The sequence below is a fragment of the Dromiciops gliroides genome, chromosome X, assembly GCF_019393635.1.
Source record: "Dromiciops gliroides isolate mDroGli1 chromosome X, mDroGli1.pri, whole genome shotgun sequence".
NCBI lineage: Eukaryota > Metazoa > Chordata > Mammalia > Microbiotheria > Microbiotheriidae > Dromiciops > Dromiciops gliroides.
The window spans coordinates 53232623-53258399 of record NC_057867.1 but is presented as its reverse complement, the minus strand read 5'-3'; the positions used below and the strand labels follow the sequence as shown (position 1 = coordinate 53258399).

Sequence of the window (25777 nt, the reverse complement as noted above, 5' to 3'; positions counted from 1 at the left end):
ATGAGAAATGAATACTCACTGAGATGGTGGGACAAGCCCATATCCAACTCTCTGATAAATTTTAATCAGAAAGGAAGGGGTTGCTCCTTCATCTCACAGAACAACCTTCTTCAGCTTTGAAGGCATATTGCCCATAGTTCCCAAATACTCCTTTGGTTTACTGATAACCCCAGACCTATATCACATGCTTTGCATGTGCCATTGCTCCTTCCCCTCCCATCCCACCTCACCTCTCAAAAAGGAAAGATTATATTCCCTTGCCCAAATATTCCAAATTAGGTTCTGAGATGCAGGATATGCTCAGCTGATAGGAAAAGAATGGAAGGGCAAGCCCTTACCATTTGACCTGATTGGTGGAAAGCAAGAGGCTGCTACTTTGTTTCACAGCACAGCACCTTTTGGTTTCAGTGATATTTTGACCCTGTTGTCCCCAGAGAGTCCTTAGGGTTACCTGATATCCCCTTAGTTGTATTAAATGGTTTTTATGTACAATTCCTCATTTTTATCCAGGACAGGGAAGGTCATCAACCCTTGCCTAACATTTCTAAAATGATGATGTGAGATGCAAGGTGTGCTCAGCTGATGAGAAAAGAGGACCCACTGAGATGGTGGGATTAGTTCATTCCATTCCATTTGAGAGATGTTACTCAGAAAGGAATAGATTACTCCTTCATATCACAGCAACAACCTTGGGCTCCAGAGTAATATTTACTCTTCTTTCAGCAAGAAGTACCTTTGTTTCTCCAGGTGGTCCAAATATGTGTTAGGTATTTGGTGAGGTCAGTAATTTCCCCAGGACAAGGGAAAAGCATCAGCTCCTGGCCAGATACACCTAGAATGTCTCTGAGATGCAAGCTAAGTTCAGGTGATGGGAGAGGAGGAAGCACTGAGATGGCAAGTCAAGCCTTTGCCCAAAATATTTGATAAACATTAATATAATATAAAGGAAGGGGTTGTACCTTCATCTCACAGCACAACACTTCGGCTTTAGAGACATCTTGACCCTGTCATCTTAAAAGATAATTTAGGCTCGCTGATACCCCAAACTTGTATTAGATAACTTGTATGCATACTTGCTTATTTCCCCTGGGAAGAGGGAAAGGTATTGGCCTCTGCCCAACACTTGAAGAATGTGTCTCTAAGATGTAGGCTGTGTTCAGCTGATTGCCTCCCAGAAAGAAAAAAAAAATGGCCCTTCACCAACAACTCCAGAATGAGGTTCTTAGACACTCATCTGATGGAAAAGGAGGTCCCAATGAAATGGAGGGATAAGCCCTTAACCTACTAATTAATCAGTGTTAATCTATTAAGGTATGGGAAGGTACCATTCCTTCATCTCATAGCACACCTTTCAGCTTTGAAGGCATCTTGCTCCCCATGATTCCCAAATAGTTTTTAGGCTCACCAGTATACTCAAACATCTCTTAGATGCATTGCATGTGTAATAACTGATTTCCTCCCAGAAAAGAGAAACACATCAGCCCTTGCCCATTACCTCCAGAATGAGGTTCGTGGACTCTCAGCTGATGGGAAAGGAGGTTGGTCCCACTGAGAGGGAGGGGCAAGCCCTTACCAATTGGTCTGATAGATGTCATTAATCAAAAGGAAGGGATTACTTCTTCATCTGGCAGCACAACCATAGCACCCTTTAGTTTGAAGGCACCTTGCGTCCATCACTTCCAAATAGTTCTTAGGTTCGCCCATATGCTCAAAACTCTATTAGATGTGTAATAACTTATTTCTCCCAGAAAAGAGAAATACATCAGTCCCTGTCCAGCACCTCCAGAATGAGGTTCTCTGATGCTTAGCTGATGGCAAAGGAGGTCCCACTGAGAGGGAAAGGCTAGCCCTTTCCCAATTGGTTTGATAGATGTCGCTCAGATCAAGAGGAAGGGATTGCTCCTTCATCTCACAGCACAGCGCCTATCAGCTTTGGAGGCATCTTGTGCCCGTCCTTTAAAATGCTCAAACTGCTATTAGGTATATTACATGAGTAATAACATATTTCTCCCAGAAAAGGGAAACATATCAACCCCTTCCCAGCACCTCCAGAATGAGGCTGTTGGATGCTCAGCTGATAAGAAAGGAGGTCCCACTGAGAGGGAGGGGAAAGCCCTTTTCCAATTGGTTTGATAGATGTCACTCAGATCAAAAGGAAGGGATTGCTCCTTTATCTCGCAGCTCAGTGCTCTTCACCTTTGCATGCATCTTGTGTCCATCATTCCCAAATAGTTCTTAGGCTTACCAGTCTGCTTAAACCACTATTAGATTATTGCATGGGTAGTAATTGATTTCCTTTCAGAAAAGAGAAGGCTATCAAACCCTGGACAATAGTTCCAGAATGAGGTTTTTGGAGGCCCAGCTGATGGGAAAGGAGGTCTCATTGAGAGGGAGGGGCTAGCCCTTTCCCAATTGGTTTGATAGATAATCATTCAGATCAAAAGGAAGGGATTGCTCCTTCATCTCACAGCACAGTGCCTATCAGCTTTGAAGACTTCCTGTGTCCATTATTCCCAAAGAGTTCTTTGGCTCGTGGATGTACTCAAGCCTTTATTACATGAATTGCATGTGTAATAACTTATTTCTCCTAGAAAATAGAAACATCATTCCTTGCCCAACAACTCCAGAATGAGGTTCATGGATGCTCAGCTGATAAGAAAGGAAGTCCCACTGAGATGGAGGGGCTAGCCCTTTCCCAATTGGTCTGATAGATGTCAATCCGGTCAAAAGAAAGGGATTGCTCCTTCATCTTATAGCACATCGCCCACCAGCTTAGGAGGCATCTTGCGCCTGTCATTACCAAATAGTTCTCAGGCTCAACAGTCAGCTTCAAACCCTTATTAGATGCATTGCTTGTATAATAATTTATTTTCTTCCAGAAAAGAGAAATACATCATTGCTTGCCCAACAACTCCAGAATGAGGTTCATGGATGCTCGGCTGATAAGAAAGGAAGTCCCACTGAGAGGGAGGGGCTAGCCCTTTCCCAATTGGTCTGATAGATGTCAATCAGGTCAAAAGAAAGGGATTGCTCCTTCATCTTACAGCACATCGCCCGCCAGCTTTGGAGGCATCTTGCGCCCGTCATTACCAAATAGTTCTCAGGCTCACCAGTCAGCTCAAACCCTTATTAGATGCATTGCTTGTATAATAACTTATTTTCTCCCCGAAAAGAGAAGGTCATCAACTCCTGGACAGCTCCAGAATGAGGTTCTTGGGTTCTCAGCTGATGGGCAAGGAGGTCCCACTGAGATGGAGGGGCTAGCCCTTTCCCAATTGGTCTGATAGATGTCAATCAGGTCAAAAGAAAGGGATTGCTCCTTCATCTCACAGCACATCGCCCTTCTGCTTTGGAGGCATCTTGTGCCCTTCATTACCAAATAGTTCTTAGGTTCACCAGTATGCTCAAACTGGTATTACATGCATGGCCCGTGTAATAACGTATTTTCTCCAGAAAAGAGAAGGTCATCAACTCCTGGACAATAGCTCCAGAATGAAGTCCTCGGGTTCTCAGCTGATGGGCAAGGAGGTCCCACTGAGAGGGAGGGGCTAGCCCTTTCCCAATTGGTCTGATAGATGTCAATCAGGTCAAAAGAAAGGGATTGCTCCTTCATCTTATAGCACATCACCCGCCAGCATAGGAGGCATCTTGCGCCCGTCGTTACCAAATAGTTCTTAGGTTCACCAGTATGCTCAAACCACTATTAGATGCATTTCCTGTGTAATAACTTATTTTCTTTCAGAAAAGAGAAACATATCGTTCCTTGCCCAACAACTTCAGAATGAGGTTCTTGGGTTCTCAGCTGATGGGCAAGGAGGTCCCACTGAGATGGAGGGGCTAGCCCTTTCCCAATTGGTCTGATAGATGTCAATCAGGTCAAAAGAAAGGGATTGCTCCTTCATCTCACAGCACATCGCCCGCCAGCTTTGGAGGCATCTTGCGCCCGTCATTACCAAATAGTTCTCAGGCTCACCAGTCAGCTCAAACCCTTATTAGATGCATTGCTTGTATAATAACTTATTTTCTCCCCGAAAAGAGAAGGTCATCAACTCCTGGACAGTAGCTCCAGAATGAGGTTCTTGGGTTCTCAGCTGATGGGCAAGGAGGTCCCACTGAGATGGAGGGGCTAGCCCTTTCCCAATTGGTCTGATAGATGTCAATCAGGTCAAAAGAAAGGGATTGCTCCTTCATCTCACAGCACATCGCCCTTCTGCTTTGGAGGCATCTTGTGCCCTTCATTACCAAATAGTTCTTAGGTTCACCAGTATGCTCAAACCGGTATTAGATGCATGGCCCGTGTAATAACGTATTTTCTCCAGAAAAGAGAAGGTCATCAACTCCTGGACAATAGCTCCAGAATGAAGTCCTCGGGTTCTCAGCTGATGGGCAAGGAGGTCCCACTGAGAGGGAGGGGCTAGCCCTTTCCCAATTGGTCTGATAGATATCAATCAGGTCAAAAGAAAGGGATTGCTCCTTCATCTTATAGCACATCACCCGCCAGCATAGGAGGCATCTTGCGCCCGTCGTTACCAAATAGTTCTTAGGTTCACCAGTATGCTCAAACCACTATTAGATGCATTTCCTGTGTAATAACTTATTTTCTTTCAGAAAAGAGAAACATATCGTTCCTTGCCCAACAACTTCAGAATGAGGTTCTTGGGTTCTCAGCTGATGGGCAAGGAGGTCCCATTGAGATGGAGGGGCTAGCCCTTTCCCAATTGGTCTGATAGATGTCAATCAGGTCAAAAGAAAGGGATTGCTCCTTCATCTCACAGCACATCGCCCTTCTGCTTTGGAGGCATCTTGTGCCCTTCATTACCAAATAGTTCTTAGGTTCACCAGTATGCTCAAACTGGTATTACATGCATGGCCCGTGTAATAACGTATTTTCTCCAGAAAAGAGAAGGTCATCAACTCCTGGACAATAGCTCCAGAATGAAGTCCTCGGGTTCTCAGCTGATGGGCAAGGAGGTCCCACTGAGAGGGAGGGGCTAGCCCTTTCCCAATTGGTCTGATAGATGTCAATCAGGTCAAAAGAAAGGGATTGCTCCTTCATCTTATAGCACATCACCCGCCAGCATAGGAGGCATCTTGCGCCCGTCGTTACCAAATAGTTCTTAGGTTCACCAGTATGCTCAAACCACTATTAGATGCATTTCCTGTGTAATAACTTATTTTCTTTCAGAAAAGAGAAACATATCGTTCCTTGCCCAACAACTTCAGAATGAGGTTCTTGGGTTCTCAGCTGATGGGCAAGGAGGTCCCACTGAGATGGAGGGGCTAGCCCTTTCCCAATTGGTCTGATAGATGTCAATCAGGTCAAAAGAAAGGGATTGCTCCTTCATCTTACAGCACATCGCCCGCCAGCTTTGGAGGCATCTTGCGCCCGTCATTACCAAATAGTTCTCAGGCTCACCAGTCAGCTCAAACCCTTATTAGATGCATTGCTTGTATAATAACTTATTTTCTCCCCGAAAAGAGAAGGTCATCAACTCCTGGACAGTAGCTCCAGAATGAGGTTCTTGGGTTCTCAGCTGATGGGCAAGGAGGTCCCACTGAGATGGAGGGGCTAGCCCTTTCCCAATTGGTCTGATAGATGTCAATCAGGTCAAAAGAAAGGGATTGCTCCTTCATCTCACAGCACATCGCCCTTCTGCTTTGGAGGCATCTTGTGCCCTTCATTACCAAATAGTTCTTAGGTTCACCAGTATGCTCAAACCGGTATTAGATGCATGGCCCGTGTAATAACGTATTTTCTCCAGAAAAGAGAAGGTCATCAACTCCTGGACAATAGCTCCAGAATGAAGTCCTCGGGTTCTCAGCTGATGGGCAAGGAGGTCCCACTGAGAGGGAGGGGCTAGCCCTTTCCCAATTGGTCTGATAGATGTCAATCAGGTCAAAAGAAAGGGATTGCTCCTTCTTCTTATAGCACATCACCCGCCAGCATAGGAGGCATCTTGCGCCCGTCGTTACCAAATAGTTCTTAGGTTCACCAGTATGCTCAAACCACTATTAGATGCATTTCCTGTGTAATAACTTATTTTCTTTCAGAAAAGAGAAACATATCGTTCTTTGCCCAACAACTTCAGAATGAGGTTCTTGGGTTCTCAGCTGATGGGCAAGGAGGTCCCACTGAGATGGAGGGGCTAGCCCTTTCCCAATTGGTCTGATAGATGTCAATCAGGTCAAAAGAAAGGGATTGCTCCTTCATCTCACAGCACATCGCCCTTCTGCTTTGGAGGCATCTTGTGCCCTTCATTACCAAATAGTTCTTAGGTTCACCAGTATGCTCAAACTGGTATTACATGCATGGCCCGTGTAATAACGTATTTTCTCCAGAAAAGAGAAGGTCATCAACTCCTGGACAATAGCTCCAGAATGAAGTCCTCGGGTTCTCAGCTGATGGGCAAGGAGGTCCCACTGAGATGGAGGGGCTAGCCCTTTCCCAATTGGTCTGATAGATATCAATCAGGTCAAAAGAAAGGGATTGCTCCTTCATCTTATAGCACATCACCCGCCAGCATAGGAGGCATCTTGCGCCCGTCGTTACCAAATAGTTCTTAGGTTCACCAGTATGCTCAAACCACTATTAGATGCATTTCCTGTGTAATAACTTATTTTCTTTCAGAAAAGAGAAACATATCGTTCCTTGCCCAACAACTTCAGAATGAGGTTCTTGGGTTCTCAGCTGATGGGCAAGGAGGTCCCACTGAGATGGAGGGGCTAGCCCTTTCCCAATTGGTCTGATAGATGTCAATCAGGTCAAAAGAAAGGGATTGCTCCTTCATCTCATAGCACATCGCCCGCCAGTTTTGGAGGCATCTTGCGCCCTTCATTACCAAATAGTTCTTAGGCTCACCAGTATGCTCAAACCGGTATTAGATGCATTGCCTGTGTAATAAAATATTTTCTCCCAGAAACGAGAAGGTCATCAACTCCTGGACAATAGCTCCAGAATGAGGTCCTCGGGTTCTCAGCTGATGGGCAAGGAGGTCCCACTGAGATGGAGGGGCTAGCCCTTTCCCAATTGGTCTGATAGATGTCAATCAGGTCAAAAGAAAGGGATTGCTCCTTTGTCTTACTGCACATCGCCCGCCAGCTTAGGAGGCATCTTGTGCCCGTCATTACCAAATAGTTCTTAGGCTCGCTAGTATGCTCAAACCGGTATTAGATGCATTGCTTGTATAATAACTTATTTTCTTCCAGCAAAGAGAAGGTCATCAACTCCTGGACAGTAGCTCCAGAATGAGTTTCTTGGGTTCTCAGCTGATGGGAAAGGAGGTCCCACTGAGATGGAGGGGCTAGCCCTTTCCCAATTGGTCTGATAGATGTCAATCAGGTCAAAAGAAAGGGATTGCTCCTTCATCTCACAGCACATCGCCCTTCTGCTTTGGAGGCATCTTGCGCCCGTCATTACCAAATAGTTCTTAGGCTCGCCAGTATGCTCAAACCGGTATTAGATGCATTGCTTGTATAATAACTTATTTTCTTCCGGCAAAGAGAAACACATCGTTCCTTGCCCAACAACTCCAGAATGAGGTTCTCGGGTTCTCAGCTGATGGGCAAGGAGGTCCCACTGAGATGGAGGGGCTAGCCCTTTCCCAATTGGTCTGATAGATGTCACTCAGATCAAGAGGAAGGGATTGCTCCTTCATCTCATAGCACATCGCCCTTCTGCTTTTGAGGCATCTTGTGCCCATCATTCACAAATTGTTTTTAGGTTGGTCAGTATGTTGCATGTGTATTTGCTTGTTTCCATCAAGAAACATAAAGGTCATCAGCCTCCAGAATGAAATTCTGTTTAGGCAACATGTTGTCTGCTGAAGGTAAAGGAAGACCTACTGAGATGGAGGGTCAAGCCCTTACCCACCTAACTAATAGATATTAATCTGTTAGGGGGCAAGGAATAGCTCCTTCATCTCATAACACAGCTCCTTTCAGCTCTGGAGACATCTTGCTCTAGTCATTCCTAAACAGTTCTTAGGCTTGCCAATATACTCAAACCATTATTAAATGTATTGCATTGTGATAACTTATTTCTCCCGAAAAAGAGAAACACATCAGCCCCCCACCCTGCCCATTTCCTCCAGAATGAGGCTGTTGAATGCTCAGCTGATGGGAAAGGAGGTCCCATTGAAATGGAGGGGCATGCCCTAACACTGCTAATTAATAGGTTTTAATCTGTTGTGCTGTGAGATGAAGGAGCTATTCCTTTTCCTGATCAACACCCTTCAGCTCTGGAGGCATCTCGATCTTTTTGTCTGGAATAATCCTTAGGATAGCCGCCATCTTCAGAGTTAGCATAGATTCATTATGAACAGTGAAGGGTGTCGCACACTACTAAACATCTCCAAAATGAAGTTCTGAAATGCAAAGTATGCTTCACTGATGGCGTCCTGTAATACCCTAGCAGTTCTTAGGCTCACTGATTTCCTCAAACCTCTGTTTGATGTTTTGCATATTTAGTTACTCATTTCCATCAAGGAAAGTGAAGAACATTGACCATATCCAATACCTTCAAATTAAGGTTCTGTAATGTAAGTTCTGCCCCACTGATCAGAAAGGAGGACCCAGTGAGATGTCGGGGCAAGCCCTTACCCAAATAACTACTAGTCCTTACTTAGTCAGAGGGGGAGGAATTGCTCCTTCATTTCAAAGCACAGCACCCATCAGCTTTGGCGGCATCTTGCCCCTTTCATCCCCTAATAGCTCTTAGGCTTGTCGATATCCTCAAATCAGTATTAGATTGATTGCATGGATAGTTGCTTATTTCCTCCTAGAAAAGAGGACTTCAGCCCCCATGCAATAGCTCCAAAATGACATTAATAAGTGTTCAGCTGATGGAAAAGAAGGACCCACTGAGGTAGAGGGGCAAGCCCCTACCCATCTAACTAATAGGTATTTTTCTGCTATGGTGCAAAAGGATTATTCCTTCATTTCACAACACAATATTCTTCAGTTTTGGTGGCATTTTGCCTCTCTCATCCCCCAATAGTTCTTAGGCTCTCCAATGTCCCCTTATATTAGATGCAGTTACTTATTTTCCCCCAGGAAAATGAAGGTCATTAGACCCTGCCCAACAACTCCAGAATGAGGTTCTGAGATGCAAGATCTACTCAGGTCTGGGAAAGGAAGACCCACTGAGATGGTGGGGCAAGCCCTTACTCAAGTAACTAATAAATATTACTTAGAGTGGAAGGAATTGCTCCTTCATTTCCCAACACAACATTTTTCAGCTTTGAAACCTTCTTGACCCTGTCATCCCCAAAGAGTCCTTAGGCTCTCCACTGTCCCCAAACCTATATTAGATACTTTGCATGTGCAATTTATTCATTAGTTCCCAGGAAAATGAAGGTTATTGGCCCCACCCTGACACCTCCAGAATGAGGTTCTGAGATTCAAGGTATGCTCAGCTGATGGGAAATAAAGACCTACTGAGATGGTAGGGCAAGCCCTTACCCAAATATTAGGTAAATGTTAGTCTAATATGAAGGAAGGGTTTGGTCTTTTCATTTGACAGCACAACACCCTTCAACTTTGGTGGCATTTTTACCCTCTCATTCCCAGTTATATCTTCAGATCACCATCACCCTCAAACCTGTATTAGATGCCTTGTATGTGCTGTTGCCTTTTTAAAGGACATTTGTGCCTGTCCAAATCCTCCTGAATGAGGCTCTGAGATGAAATCTATGCTCAGTTGATGGGAAAGGAAGACCCCCTGAATTGGTGGGGCAAAAGCTCTTACCCATCTATCTGATAAATATTAATCAAATAAAATGGAATGGGACTGTTCCTTCATCTCATAGCCCAACACTCTTCAGCTCTGGAGTCATCTTTACTTTGACATCACTGAAAAGTTCCTTAAACTAACTATATATTGGATGCCTTGTATATGTAGTTTCACATTTTCCTCTGGTACAGGGAAAGGCTTCCACTGCTGCCTAAAACCTTCAGAATGTGGCTTTGGTATGGAAGATATGCTCAGCTGATGGAGATGGAAGACCCTCTGAGATGGCGGGGCAAGCCCTTGCCAATATATTAGATAATTCTAAATCTAATATAAAGGGAGGGGGTGCTCCTTCATCTCGCAACCCCACAATCGTCTGTGTCTGCGCCAGAGTCAGTCAAAAAGTTCCCAAGGTGCCGAATTCTTAAAATACGTATTATATGTCTTTCATATGCAGTTTCTGTATGCATTTCTCCCTGGATCAGTAAAAGGCTTATGCCCTGCCTTTAAAGCCATAGAATGTGGCTTTCAGATGCAGAGTTTGTTCAGTTGATTGGAACGGAAGACCCACTGAGATGGCCAGCAATGCTCTTACCAGTCTAGCTGATCAATAGTACTCAGATAGAAAAGTAGGGATTACTCTTTCATTTCCCTGCCCAACAGCCTTCTTCTTTAGACATGTATTGACCCCATCATTTACAAATGGTCCCCAGATCTGTATTAGATGCTTAGCCCAGTTCTTCATTTAACTCCAGAAAGAGAAGGCCCTTACCCAGCCCCAACAGAATGAGTCTCTCATAATCAGGGCATGTTCTGCTTATAAGAGGACCCAATCACCTAATGGGACTAGGTTTTTCCTTTCCAAATGAGAAATGTTACTGAGAACAAAAGGGGCAGTTTGTGCTTTTATCTCCCAGCCCAGCCCCCTTCAGCTTAGGACTTGTTCTTTCCCTATAATCATTGAAAGCTTCCTTAGTTTCATCAAGACCCTGAAATATGCATTAGATGCCATCTTATGCATCTCCCTGTGAAAGAACATCCTCCCCTGCCCCAAAACTCCAGAATGAGGTTTTGCTATTGAAAATATCCTAAGTTAATGAGGAAAGGCCCTTACCTATATATCTGATTCTTCTGCTATTGTTGTTAAGTCATGTCCATGGGTCTTTGTTTTATTGGTTTGTTTGTTTGTTTGTTTGTTTTTTGGTGAAGATACTAGAGTGGTTTGCCATTTTCTTCTCCAGTGTTGTCCCCATTTTTGTAGATGAGAAACTGAGGTAAATAGGGGTTGTGTGGAGCCCTGGGTTACCCAGCTAGTATGTGTCTGAGGCCAGATTTTAGCTTAGATCTTTCTGACTCCAGGCTCGGTGTTCTATCCACTGTACCAACTAGCTGCCCCTTCTACTATATGATAGGTGTTATTCAAGCAGAAAGGAAGGGATTGCTCCTCCATGACTTGGCACAACATCTTTCAACTTTGGAGGTATCTTTACCCTGTTATCCCCAAATAGTCCTTAGATTTGCCAGTCCCCCAAACTTGTATTAGGTGCCTAATAGATGTTATTCCTTATTTTTTTCTGGAAGAGTAAAAGACATTTGCTCCTGCCCAGCTCCTCAAGAATGAAGATCTGAGTTGAAAATTTTGCATGGCTGATGGGAAAAGAAGAACCACTGAGATGGTGGGGCTAGCCCTTGCCCTTCTGCCTTAGAAATGTTACTAAGGCAGAAAGTAAGGGTTTGCTCCATCATTTCACAGCACAGCACCCTTCAGCTTTGGAGGCATCTTGATCCTGTCGTCCACAAAGACTCCTAAGGCTCACCATCACCTGATATGTGTTGCACGCCTTATATGTACAGTTTCCTGTTTCTCCTTTGAACAGGGTAGGGTAACTCTCCCTTCCCACCCCCTCCAAAATGAAGCTCTGATAGTCAAGCTCTGCTCAAGTGATGGGAAATGAAGACATGTGGAGAAGCGAGGCAAGCCCCTGCCATTCTTACTTAGAGATGTTACTCAGACATAAAGGGAGGGATTGTTCCTTCATCTCACAGCACAACACCCTTCAGCTCTGGGGGCATCTTCACTTTGGCATCCCTGAATGTTTCCTTAATCTCTCTAAGGCCCTTTACTATGCCTTATTTGTATAGTTTCCTACTTCCCCTTGAATAGAGAAAGGCTCCTGCCTCTGCTTAATTCCTCCTGAATGTGACTGTGAGGTTTAACCTGTACTCAACGGATGGGAAACTCAGACACTGGGGTATGGTGGGGCAGCCTTTTTCCTTACTATTTTATTTATTTGACTCAGTCACTAATAAAGGGCTTCCTTCTTGACTTCCATATTTAAGGCTGTTCAGCATTGGAGCCATCTTCTCCCTGACATTCTTCAGGTTTACCTGGGCCCCCAAATATTTTTGGTACCATATATGTATCATAAGAGGGAAAAGATACCAATCTTTCTTATTCCATTTCAGGGAGAGTCCCTTAAATTTATACTCTGCTCATCTCTTGGGAATAGAAAACAGTGGGAGATAGTGGGTCAAGCCTTTTTCTTAAAAGATGAGTTACCTTACTCAATGCTAATCAAGGATTTACTTCATCTTCAGGCACAAGACCCTTCCACACATGGGTAATGATTCCCATAAGGTCCTCTGAAGTTTCCTTGGGCTCCCAAGGGCCCTGTGATAGATGTGTAATTCTTTATATCCATATGGGACAGGGAAGGTCACTAGCCTCTTCTTGATGTCACCTGAAGGAGGCTCTTATATTCTGCTCTGCTCAGCTGATGGCAAAGAAGACAGTGGAAGATGGCGGGGCAGGCCCTTTTTTTTAGCAGTGAGTTATCTTACTCAGCTACGAATGAAGGGCATGCTTCTTCATCTTAAAGCACAATGCTTTTCGTCATTGGGACCATCTTTTCGCAGACATCTGTGGAATTTAACCCAGGATCACCAAAGTCTCATGTGTATAAAAGACCACGTAGGTGTATTTTCCTTTTAAACCCCAGACTAGTGAAGGGCATCAGCCTATAGAAGCATGCTTTTAGATTCCTCACATCTTTGAGATGCCATGGATATGCAGTTCCCTATTTCTGTCTGTAACAGAGAAGGGTATCGGGCCTTTTCCTGCTATTTCTAGGAGAGACTTATTGATTGCTGAGACTCTGCTTCTGAGAAAACACTGGGAGATGTCCCTTTAGTCAATAGCTGAGTAATCCTACACAACTACTAAGTTTGTTGCTTTATCTCAAAACACAAAGCCCTTCAGTATGTGAACCATCATGTTAGTGGGATCCCTAGAAATTTCCTCAGGTTCACCAAGGTCTCCAGATGTGTATTACACGACTTGTGTGTGAAGTTCTCTATTTCGTACTGTGAGAGTAAAGGGTATTAAGTCTTTCTCCTCCATTCCAGGGAGAGGTTCATTGATTCCTGCTATGTTCATTTAATGGGAAAAGAAAACAATGGGGACATAGTGAGTCAAATCCTTTCACTAATAACTGAGTGATTTTTATTTGTTGTAATCAAGGGCTTTCTTCTTTATCTCAGCACACAGGGCCTTTCAGCATTATAGCTGTCAGGCCCCTGCTTTTCTCAGTAGTTTGCTCAAGCTCAACGTGGCCCTGAAATATATATTATATTGCTTATAGATCAATTTCCTTATTTCTGCCTGAGATATTGATGGATTCTATGCCTTCTTCTACCATTCTGGAGAGATGCTCATTGATTCCTACTCTGCTCAGCTTATGGAAAAGAACCCATGGAGAGATGGCAGGTCAAGCCCTTTTTCTGGTAGTTGAGTGATTTTACACAACTGCTGCTAATTAAAGGCTTGCTTCTTCATCTCAAAGCACAAGGTCCTTCTCAGCCATCTTGTCCTTAATGTACCCCAGACATTTCCTCAAGATCACCAAGTGTGTCATATATGGACCTTCTCTCTCTCTCTCTCTCTCTCTCTCTCTCTCTCTCTCTCTATATATATATATATATATATATATATATATATGTATATGTATATGTATATGTGTATGTATGTATGTATATGTGTGTGTGTATATGTATATATCCATATACATGTACGTATATGCAATTCTCTATTTCTGCCTGAGACAGCAAAAGATGCTATGCTTTCTTCCACCATTCCAGGGAGATTGTCATTGATTCCTGCTCTTCTCAGCTTATGGGAAAAGAAAACATGGAGAGATGGCGGGTCAAGCCCTTTTTCTTGGTAGTTGAGTTATTTCACACAACTGCTGCTAATTAAAGGCTTGTTTCTTCATCTCAAAGCACAAAGCCCTTAAGCATTACAGATATCTTGTCCCTGGTGTCCTCAGAAATTTCTTCAGGATCATCAAGGCGCATGCACATGTATTAATGCCATGAATATACAAACCCCCATTTTTTACTTGGGAGTACAAAGGGATCTCCATTGCTTGATAGCTCTAGAATGAAGCTCTTAGTTTCTTGCTATACTTAGGTGATGAGAAAATAAGTCATGAAAAGATAAGTGAAATACTTTTTTAATATTTGAGTAATGCTCCTTTGATACTAATGAAGGTCTTGCATCATTATTTAAAAGCACAAGACCTTTCATCCTTGTGGTAACCTTTGTCTCTGGTCTCCTCCAAAGCTTCCTTAGGCTAACCAAGGCTCACAGAAATGTTTTAGATTTTAAGTATGCCAAGTTACCTTTTCCTGCCTGAGTCAGTTCAGGACACCAAGCTTTCCTCCACCATCCCAGGGAGACACTTATTGCTTCCTACTCTGCTCTGCTTAGCTGTTGGGAAGAGATGGAAATGGATGATCAAGCCCTTTTATTTTGAAATACGGTGGTCTTGGTGCTTGATCAGTAAAGGGCTTGCTTCTTCAGCATCATTGGGTTCTTTGTGTGCTTTATATCTTTGGAAATTCCTAGTAGAGGTCTGTTATATACAGAAGGAACTTGCCCCAGAAGGCACATTACCAATTCTGTTCAAACTACTGCTATGGGCAAAATAAGCCTGGACTACGTGGACTTAGTACCCATCTAGCTCTCGTTCTTTGACCCTGTGGTCCCAAGTAATTTCTTTTCTCAGAACTTCAATTTCCTAATCTGTAAAATGTCATTGTTGGAGTCAGTAAGCTTTCAAGTCCCTTCTAGCTAATAATGTATGATCCTTTAATACTTATGTCACTTGGTCTCTCAGAATTTTGGTTCCTTCATCTGAATCTAACAATTAGAAAGGCAGTAATGCCTATCATTTGGGAAACAGCTAAACAAATTGTAGGACTTATACCTAATGGGATATTAGTGTGCTGTTAGAATCAACAAACATGATGAATACAGAGAAACATGACAAGATTTATATGAGCTGGTACCAAATGAGGTATGCAGAACCAGTAAAACATTCAACACAGTGATATAACTACATGTAACAACAACATCAAAAATGGATGCTTCAAAATTGTAATGAACATGCTTGGCCTGAAAAAAAAATAGATGAGAATACCTCTCTTTCCTCTCATTTTCTTTCACGGATTATGAAGAAATATTGTATATAACATTAGATTTTTATGATATATTGGTTAGTTTTATGGAATGTTTCCTCTTTCTTCCCCTTTTGCATTTTGTTATAAGGGATGGTTCTCTGGGAAGGATTGTAGGAATGATCTAGTTAGAAATATTAAGAAGTCATCGGGGGCAGCTAGATGGCGCAGTGGATAGAGCACCGGCCTTGGAGTCAGGAGTACCTAAGTTCAAATCCGGCCTCAGACACTTAACACTTACTGGCTGTGTGACCCTGGGCAAGTCACTTAACCCCAGTTGCCTCACTAAAAAAAAAAAAAAAGAAGTCATCAATAACAATTTATATATTTTAAAACATATAATTACTCCTTTAACCAGTCATCTGTGACCAAGGATACAGCTTCTCTGGAACTTTCCACATAGTTCACCATTCAGCCAGTTTGGAGAAATAGTAATGGGGCATCTTTCACTCCTCCAAGGAGAAGAGGGAGGATTCTTACTACGTTCAGCAGACAAGAAAAGAAGACAGCACTAGATGGCAAGTCAGTCCCTTTTATTCATCCGTTGAGTGATTAGCTCTTCTTACTCAGTGGCCAATAAAGGGCTTGCTTCGTCATCTCTAGTCATATGGCTCTTCAGCGTCAAGTCAACTGTGTCCTTGGAGTTTACGGAAGTTTTCAGGAGCAATCGGTGCATGATCCCTAGAGTGACATCAAAAAGTCCATTCCTGTGCACCTTCCAACTCCTGCTACACATAAAATGATGGTTTTAACTCAATAGCATCTGAGAGCCTTCTAGCTCTAAGTCTAATCCTGTGCTCCCAAGTTACTTTTTCTCTTCTGTCTTCAGTTTGCTTATCTGTAAAATATTGAGATTGAACTTCATACCCTCTCTAATTCCTTCCAGCTCTATATCAATGATCTTAAGTAATTTACTTTTCTGGAAGTCAGTTTCTGCCTTGGTGAAATGAGGGGGTTGTAAGCAATGTGGGCTAAGGGCCCTTCCCACCAAAGATCTATGATTCCATGATCTCTATAAGCATTTTAACCACCTTAAGAAAAGTACTAAGCTCTATACTTACTGTTAGTCCATTCACAAATCTATATTTTTATTTGGAGGGGGTAGACCCATACAGGTCAGGCTCATCAGTCACTTCTGTGATGCTATTGTAGTTTCTTCAGTTTCTTGTTCTTGTTAGTAGCTCTTGTGGGAATCTTAAACCTTGGCATTCATCAGTCTCCTCATCTCAGCACCTCTGCTACTCAGCACATTAACAGTTATGTTCTACTTCCTTTCCTTTGTCTTCACATCTTCCTTCTTCTTTAGCTCTACCTAGTAATGCTAACTGCCATGTATACTGCCATCATTTTCCATACTCTTATCTTCTAAGTAGGCAAGTGATTGGTGATGAATGAATATGGACTCACTGAATCAAGGACATCCAACTAGCCTTGAAAATCTCCAGTTAGAAAAAGCTCAAGTCCTATACTTTCTGCTCTCATTTCACAGTCTCAGCTTCCTCCTTATAGAGCTGCCACCTTTTTTTCTATTGGATCACAGGATTCCAAACTCAGAACAACTGTTATCCCATAAACAAGGAAGGGGGAATGTTAGGTTTTGTTCTTAGATTAACCAGCATGTTAGGCCTTCCATTTTCCTATCTAAAATATGAACTTGCATGGATTCCTTGGATAAAATATTCAATATATTTCAAAAAGAAATGATAAAAGTTTAAAAGGCAATAGACTTGACTACAAGAAAGAGAAAGATTTATCACTCTAGAAATTAGACTTCTTTCCTCTGAAAGAAATGCAGAACAGAAATGTACTTCTCATGATCACCTAATAATAAACATCTTTATTGTCTTTTTTGTTTTCTTAAGTCCTGCCAAGTTCTTTCTTTGTGGCTCAGGAAATGCTGGAGGTTTGGGTGTGTGTTCATTCATTACTTGAATCAAGTATTTAGTGAGAGCCTACTAAATATAGAGCATACTCCTAGGTGTTCGTCAAGTGACCCTCACCAGACTCCTACTCTTCTTGGACTCCATCCCACATCTCAAGCTGTACCCCACACTTCATGCACGTGTATACCTTATACGCACACGCACATGCACACACACGCACACACTTGTTCTTTAAGACCATAACTTGACTCCGTAGGGGATGCAGTGGAAAGCAGGGCAGAGTACACAGGCCTCCAAAGACCTCTATACCTGTGGAGTAAAGTGGCTGTGTGTGGCCAAGGATATGACCTTCCCTGTCCATTTGGTGAGCATCAGCTCTGAGGAGAGCTATAGGCAGAATGTTCCAGAACAAGTATTTTGACTGGAAGCAGGGAGATGGCATTCTCACATTTGCCAGAATGCCTCAGTGTGGGAAGCATCTTCAGGGTCCCTCCATTTACCTGGCATCACTTTGTGAGCAGGGTGCTCTTCAGCTCTTCACTTTGCTCACACCACTCATTGGTTAATCTTCAGATCAGGCCATTGGACTTAACACATTCTTGGATGCAAAAAGAAAGAAAAATAATGTTCTTTTCTCATATAGCGTGAGCATCTGTCCATGGGAAACCACTTACTTACAGCAGCAGAGATGGGAAAGAGCCACAAGACTAAAAAATTCTATCCCTAGCTCTGCCCATCGATGAATGAACATGTAGGAAACATTTGTGTGCCAGATGCCATTCCTAGCACTGGGAAATATAAAAAGTAAAAACTATACCTGCCTCAAGGTGCTGTTATTCTACTCAGTGAAACAAGACCTACATGATGAATACAAGAGATATACATTTCTCTACCAAACTCTGTCCTCTTCTAACCTTCCTTATTACTGTCCACTTTAGTGTCTCCCTAAAATTCTCTCTCCCCTATATATCTAATCACCCGCCAAACCTGCAATTTCTTCCTCTTTGCCATCTCAAGTATGTATCCCCATCTCCCAACTTCTGCAACTACCACCTTATTTCATGCCTTCATCACTTCTTGCCTGAACTATTGCAATGGCCTCCCTGTCACTTCCTTCCCCAATTCCAGTCATTTTCCATGTAAGTAACAAAGTGATTTCTAGAATTTCCATTCTCCTAGGTAGTTACAAATCCTTTTTGTACACCTTCTCTTTCTTAGATTATTAGCAGGGATATCTTTTTTCCCCTAAATTTTTATCTTAATCCCTAAAAATTAAAGTCTAGGAAAGGGACCTAACCAATATCTTGTATTTGCTTTTTATTAATTTATCAGCAGTTTTCTCCTCACAATATCTCTAGACCCATTAAATACATAGAATTACCATGAATCTATATGGTATGGACTCTGCTCTATTGACACTAGAAAGCTACCTATTTTTTATACCATCTACTTCTCTCTTCTTGGATTAGAAAGTACTTAGTTATTTTCTCTAAGGAGTTAAAGAGGCAGAACTGTTTATAATTTTTTTCTGGGTTGGTGAGAAGGGGAAGTTAAACCGTGAAGAGGAATATTAAGTAGAAGATCACCTTTTATTGAATGTCTAGTTTGTCCCAAAGTTCGAACTTAGTAGAGAAATCATGTTATCTTTGCCACCTATTATAGTGAGAGCCTGGGAGGTACATCTATAAATAGTTCTCAGATTCTATATTGAAGGCCCTGGACTTGAACCTAAGGCTTTATCTAAAGCAGAATTTTGTTTATGTAATTCTGTTCACTAAGTTCCCATTCAAGTCTCATGACCTTTTAGACCAAACGGTTTTCCATCTCACTGATAATTTTGCTCCAAAGAGGGAACTACATTGAAAAGCTCCCTTTTAAAAGAGGCTCAAAATATGGAGCCCTAATACTATTGTTATTATTACGGTGTCATAGAATGATGTAGTCACTGAATGTTTCAGAATGTGTACAGGGCTCACATGTCAGCCCAAGTAATGAAAACCTCATTGCTAAAGATTCTGTCATGAATCTCATCCTAGCTTGTGTCCTAGGTCTAGAGCAAAAAGGAACCTTAGAGGCCCGCTAGTCCAACTCTGCATTTTACACAGGAGGAAACAGACCCAGGAGGAGTAAGGGATTAATTTAAGATCAGTAAGTCACATAGCATTTTTAGCAGTAAGCATTTATTATTAATTAAGATCACATATTAATAAAGTATTGACCACATGTCTGACTGATGTCCCTACTAGTTACAGGCCTTACAGGCCTGAACAGTTATATACCAAGAGCGAGAGAAGAGCAAGGGGGCTAGTTCAGGAGTGTCCCAGGAACAAGAGAGCAAGCCTCCTGTGGTCCAGTCCCCATTCTCCTTCAATAGAGGTGGCTCTTAGACACTGCTCAAAGCTAATTGGCTAGAATCATTCAATTCCATTGGTTGACATGACCTGAGGATGGTCCATGTTAAAATGAGCTCTTACTGTGATGACGTCATGGTCTAGGGCAAAGACAGAACCCTGAGGGCAAAGGCACACTCAAATAGGTGTGGTTTTAATCTCTACTTCACTGATCTAGACACAAGGGAGTCTTATGCACCTTTGGACTGGCCCTGAAAGAGAGTTACTGAACTAAATCTTCAAGTGGGGGTGAAGAGAAAGCTGACTAAGACTGGGTCCCTGTGTCCCCCCAAAGTCAACTAGCATTTATTGAGCTTATACTATATATCAGTTATTTTGCTAAGATTGAGACATGCAAAGACAGCCCTGGCCTGCAATGAACTTGAAAGGCAAAAAGTAGCAGAACTGAGATTGAAGTTGGGTCCTTGGCCTCTGAATCTTGCTTTCCTTTCCCTGGATCAGGCTTTGGCCTACTTGAATAATGTACATTGGGGTCATCAGGGAAAAGGCTTTAAGAATCTCTATAGTTTCTTTTATTGGACCGGAATTAATAAAGTATCCAAGTATAGATTTCATTTTTCAGGCTCAATCCCTGAGTGTTGAATTCCATGTTTTGTCTCAGCTTTGACATTTTCCCCACATACACTTCTAGAGAATGTGGGTACTTCTCAATTTCTATGGAATTGTATTGCTCCTTATCAAGTAGGGAGACAACTGGTTGATGGTCAATGATGCATGGTGTCACAAAATTATTTGTCTTATTTTGCTTTTCCAGCTTCCTATTTGGTTAATATTTATATCATTTTCTAGGTAGGAGACAACATAGGACCACTGAAGGACAATGAATACGGAATAATTTTGCATGAGTGTCTAACCACATACATGTTGTTTATGTTTTCACAGGAACATTTCACCCCTGAATGCAAGTTCAAAGAATCGGTGTTTGAAAATTATTATGTGACCTATTCGTCAATGATATACAGACAGCAGCAGTCGGGCAGAGGATGGTATTTGGGGCTTAACAAAGAAGGAGAAATAATGAAAGGAAACCATGTGAAGAAAAACAAGCCGGCAGCACACTTCCTTCCCAAACCACTGAAAGGTAAATTTAGTCTTCCAGAAGCTAAGGATTCACATTGTATTTGCAAAACCTACAATACTTTCATTAATAGTGAATCTCATTTTTGAAAGTAAAACACAGTGTTCCCATACCAAGCCATTTGTTGAAAAGGTTATTGTCATTGTAGAATACTTGAAACCATTAAGGTAATCTTGGGTACATCTGCTCACCTACTCTTACCACAGTTCAGGCTCTCCAACCATGGCCACACATCACTTTCCAGGAGTCACTTAGGCAACGTGGACCAAAGCAAGGTCTCAAAGCAGCTGGAACAAATGGCACTAATTCCATGCTCTTTGCTTAAATGATGCTTAATCTTTTTACTTAAGAAAGCAGAAAAGGGGAAACTACAATTTTTTGTCTTAATTTCCATTATTTTCACTTTAAGTCAACACAAACAACAATCTTTTATCTTGAAGCACTACTCATATAGAACCCCTCATTCCTTAATGAAGTTGTGTAAATAGGGGTCCACTTGTTATAATTGTTGATTATGTGACATTTATTGTCAGTCTGTCCCTTGCATTGACTGTCATATCAAAATAAATCTACCAAGAGTTTCACATAAATGGCATCCGGGGTGACTTTGACTCTGCAGTGTTAGGCTAATTGATTTTTGAGATCAGTTTTGACTTCATGTCAGTCATCAGTAGCAGGTAGTCTATCTGTTTTTGGTTATTTTTTTGTTTTATTTAAAGGATCTATTAGTGACACAAAAAGTACACTTTTGAGTTTTCAGAAACCTGTATTAACTCCCTAAGGAATTTTGGTGCAGTGGGAAAAAAACCTGACTTTGGCCTTTGAGAATCTGGGTTCCAAGCCTGCTTCTTTCTTTTACAACTTGTGTGACCTTGACAAATCTCTCCAGTCTTTCTTGTTGCAATGTGAAATTGTGCTGTTGGATTAAATGGCTTTTAAGGTCCATTCTGGCTCTAAGTATGTAGTTCTAAGTATTCATATGAATCTCTGATTAAATGTTTTTAAATGTTGTAGTATGCCCAGCCTCACCCACAAAGCACCTTAATGATCCCGATTTAGGTGTAGAAGTATTTTCATTTATCTGTTGTCCATCCAAAGAAAGATGTAGAGGAAGGTCAAGGAGATTATCTGAAATTCCTTAGGAAAAAAATAATGGTGATTGAGAAAATCAGGTCTAGGGACCTTCCCTCCAAATCTTCTGTGTCATCTACTAAGGTTGATTTGACCTAGCGTAAGCTATTGCCTACACCAAAATACCTGCCTTGAAGCCCTTGTGGGGATTCGAGATAAGTCTGGTGCCCTCCATGTTCTCAGACTTCACTTGCTGTCTCTTTGTGCTTTTCAGTGGCTATGTACAAAGAACCATCCCTTCATGATCTCACCGAATTCTCCCGATCTGGAAGTGGCACACCCACCAAAAGCCGAAGTGTCTCTGGAGTGTTAAATGGAGGTGGCAAATCCATGAGTCCTAATGAATCAACGTAGCCAGGTTAAGGCAAGTCCAAGTGCTCTATACTGGAACCTTACCTCCGGATGCAGTTGAATTCTTAATGGCGGTCTTTCATCCAAATGGCCAATTTTAGAATAAAAACCACCAAATATGCATAGGTTTCCCCCCTCCCCTTCCCTTTTATCAGTTACTATATCCACTGGATAGCAGTGGATATACCTTAGTAATAGAGAATATGATGTGCTCATGCATATCACAAGGCCCAGATTAGCCAACAAAACCCAATCTTTGGGTAAAAAAAAATTGGACAGTCAGTATCCAAATCCCCTTTTCCCATAGCCTCTGGTCCCATCCCCCCCCCAGGGGGTTGCCTATGCTTGGTGGAAACCAAACCAAACCAAACAACACTTAACAGCACACACTGCTGATATGAATTTGCTTTGTAACCAAGGGGGAAAAAACGACCACTTTCATTCTTCAAGGGGAATCTCAAAACTTTCCACTTTTATTGGGTCAAACCAATCAATCCAACCATTAATCAGTTATCTTGTCTTTTTTCTTTGCTTACTGTTTTATATCTAAGCTTGATAAAACTCTTTCTTTAATTTAGAATAGCGCAACCTTTTTTTTTAATTTCCCAATTCAAATGGTTCTCTCGCTCTGCGTCTTTCAAATCAAACTCTACTTCAGGGTTGGAACTGAGTCGGCATCTCAGGCTTAAGTTTTCTGTGGTGATTTTGACACATGATGATCAATACATTTTTATAGGTTTGTTTAGCCCCCTGGTCAAGTTTTTGTGTTGACCCTCATGTGTAGAAATCTTGTCACCCCCTGGTCAGTGGAAGATAACATTAAGGTTAACAGCAATCCGCCAGTGTAGACATATGTAAACATGTGCAAAAGTATTATTGTGGCTTCTATTCTAAAGACAGGAACTGTGGAATGAAGTGGTGTCGTTTATCGTGTTGTTGTGTTGTTGTTATTTTTTTTCTTTTGATGAGAACTGTCTTACTTGTAGAAGTCCTCCTGTCAATGTATGAATATTGTGTCTATGGCAGTGTTAGGACAGGTTAGCTCTAAAATGCATATACTTATATTGCTACTGGAAAAGTGTTGCCGTTTAGTTAGATGTCCATTTAGCTCGCCCTATCTGTTGCATGGGAGAAAGTGGGAGTCTTGGCATCAAGTTGCATGACATGTCTGATTTATGTGTATTAATCCTTGTTGATTCTTGTGCTCCCAAACTGGAGCATCTCTAGACAGGCAGCTGTCTGTCTTGTGCAAAAGAGGCATGTGTTATCCCTTATTATATACATATATACATACATACATATATATATATATATATTTATACACATGCTCTGAATAAACTGTTTCTATTAAGATATCCTTTTCTAAACAACTAGTTAATTGAGCAAATGCTCTATTTGGATTCTAGGTTGGAAACTAGTCTGTAACCACATTTGGAGTTTTAGTCATGTAAGGCAAGGGGGAAAGAGACCATCCCCCCCTTTGTGAATGGGTGTAAGAGTACTTCTTACCTGGAAACAGCTTCTGCTGTAAGAAGGGAAGATGGCAAATAACTAGAGAGATGGAATGGAGATGTAGGCAAGCTTTTCAGGGCTCCGTAAAGGGCCCAGGCAGTGTGCCCATGCAGGCACATTTGGGAGGGGGCCTAATCTCAGTGCCTCCTGGCCTACCCACTTAGCTCACTTTGCAGGTTTGCCGGCTGGCTAACCTGCTCAATCAGCCGCCTGGAGCTCTTGGTCTCCTTGAGTCTGGCTAGGAGACATGTGGAGGGGCTCTTTGGAGCAGCCTGACAAGCTTAGACAGCTAACCTGCTCAATCACCCTGGAGCTGCTCTGCATCTGCAAGACTTTTGAAATCAACCAGTGGATGCATAAGCCTGCTTTTGTTTCTACCTGGATTTAGATGGGTTGAGGGAAGTGGCCCACTTCCTCTCCCCACAAAACAGGAATTTGAAGGCCGAAGCTATCTGCCCTCTATTAGGCTGTTGCTGCCTCTCAGTCAGTAAGTGCTAGTACTGAGAGTAGCTTGAGTGTAAAGGTTTGAGTAAGCCAGGTATTCTTCTGGCTCAGTGCAAGTCTTGTAATACAGAATCCCCAGGCCCAGTGCTTCAAAAAGAAGGCCTCCTTTGGAAGACCCTTCCAAAGGTGACAGTACTGAAGCTTGGCTACTGTCTTTCTCACCAAGGTTTCCAAAACTCTGACCAACACACTGTGGGCACACACACTCACATACGATAGTCTACAACAACATGCTCATCATCTGCTTTCATCATCACCATAGTGAACCACTTCATGTGCATGGTACTGTCTTAAGCACTGTACAAAATAGTTAAAAAAAAAAAAGAACAAACAACAAAAAACCCCATTGCTTCCTTCAAGTACCTTTCATATCTATGAAGTCAACACAAATGTCCAGAGTTCGGGCTCTTTTTCATTCACTCCTGTGGTTCCTTAGTTGTTTTTGCGCCATGTGGGAATGCACACCTCATCACCAGTGACACCTAGAAGGATGCCGCAGAATCAGAAGGGAGGAGGAGGAGGAGGAGGAGGAGGAGGAGGAGGGAACATCTGGGAAGGACAAGTGTTTTTTTCATAACTACTTACTCAGTCCAGAAGAGTTTTATGGCTGCCACCCCCACACATATACACCCCCTCAGCCCAGGACCATAGTCCACTATTTGCTCTGGTAATTTTTCTAAGAAAGGGTGTTCCAAATTTAGGCACCCTTGACCCAAAGTTTCCAAACCTTTCCACGCATCCATTCTTCAAATATTCAAATTTAGAGTCTTTAACCACTTGTACTAGTTGTAAATGGGTCTGGGAAGGAGTATGATATATAAAGGTGTGTGGACAAGTTGAGTTTATGGGACCCGACTAGATCAGTCTGGTTGGATAATCTTAGAAAGCAAGAAGACCTGGGGGAATGGCATGAAGAAACAAGTGGTCAAAAAGCATTTCAGTTCCCATTTTGAATGAATAAATGCCAGGCCTTCTTGCCTATGATATTGCTTTGGTAATTATAAATTCCATTTAGAGAAACAAGTGGCTCAGTGAGGAGATGTGTGGACATTTGCAGCCAAAATTCATAAACATTTTTACAATCCACAGTTTTGCACATTAGTGACCGTAATTCCATCCACAAAGAGCAAGATCTCATGGTCTGTCTTGCCTAGCTTCACTCTCCTAGAAAGAAACATCTGGCTGCCATACTGGACTCTTGTCCAAAGCCCACAGTGTGCCCCCCCCAACATAACTCCCTTCAAGTTATGCTGGGAACTCTCCAGCCCATGCTGTATTAACAAGAGATGTTTCTAATTGCCGACTGCCCCCTGGCATTGATGAAGAGAATCCCAGCCCTGCTGAAGTAGTGTTTTGGTGTTAAATATCTCATTATCTATCCCAACTGGTCTTTTTCCCTAATGTGTTATTGCTTTGTAGAACTTTGTTCAAATCTGTAAAAAAAAAATAATGTGGAAATGATAACCTGATAAATGTATGTCTTGCTATATGGTGTTGGTTTCTTTAGGACAAAATGAATCAGTCCTTATGCTGACTTCAAAGGAATGCTTAATGTTCTTGATTTTTCTTGTCTCCTATATTCTAATAAAGCATCCAGAAGAGTACATTATATTGTTATGGATTATTCTGACTTCTCTTTTGAGTGTGTTTCAAGGATGTTTGT

The 25777-nt window shown here is 42.2% G+C and overlaps 1 protein-coding gene across 6 annotated transcripts in view; it reads left to right on the top strand.

The window, feature by feature from the left end:
* FGF13 (fibroblast growth factor 13) overlaps nucleotides 1–24458 on the top strand; it is a 492554-nt gene extending 468096 nt beyond the window's left edge. For all 6 annotated transcript variants that reach the window (XM_043974267.1, XM_043974266.1, XM_043974270.1 and 3 more), the window contains 2 exons: nucleotides 20421–20619; nucleotides 21962–24458. In XM_043974267.1, the coding sequence (XP_043830202.1) occupies nucleotides 20421–20619; nucleotides 21962–22101 (339 nt within the window). In that variant the 3' untranslated portion in view covers nucleotides 22102–24458. The remainder of the gene's footprint in view (nucleotides 1–20420; nucleotides 20620–21961) is intronic.
* The last annotated feature ends 1319 nt before the right edge of the window (nucleotides 24459–25777 follow it).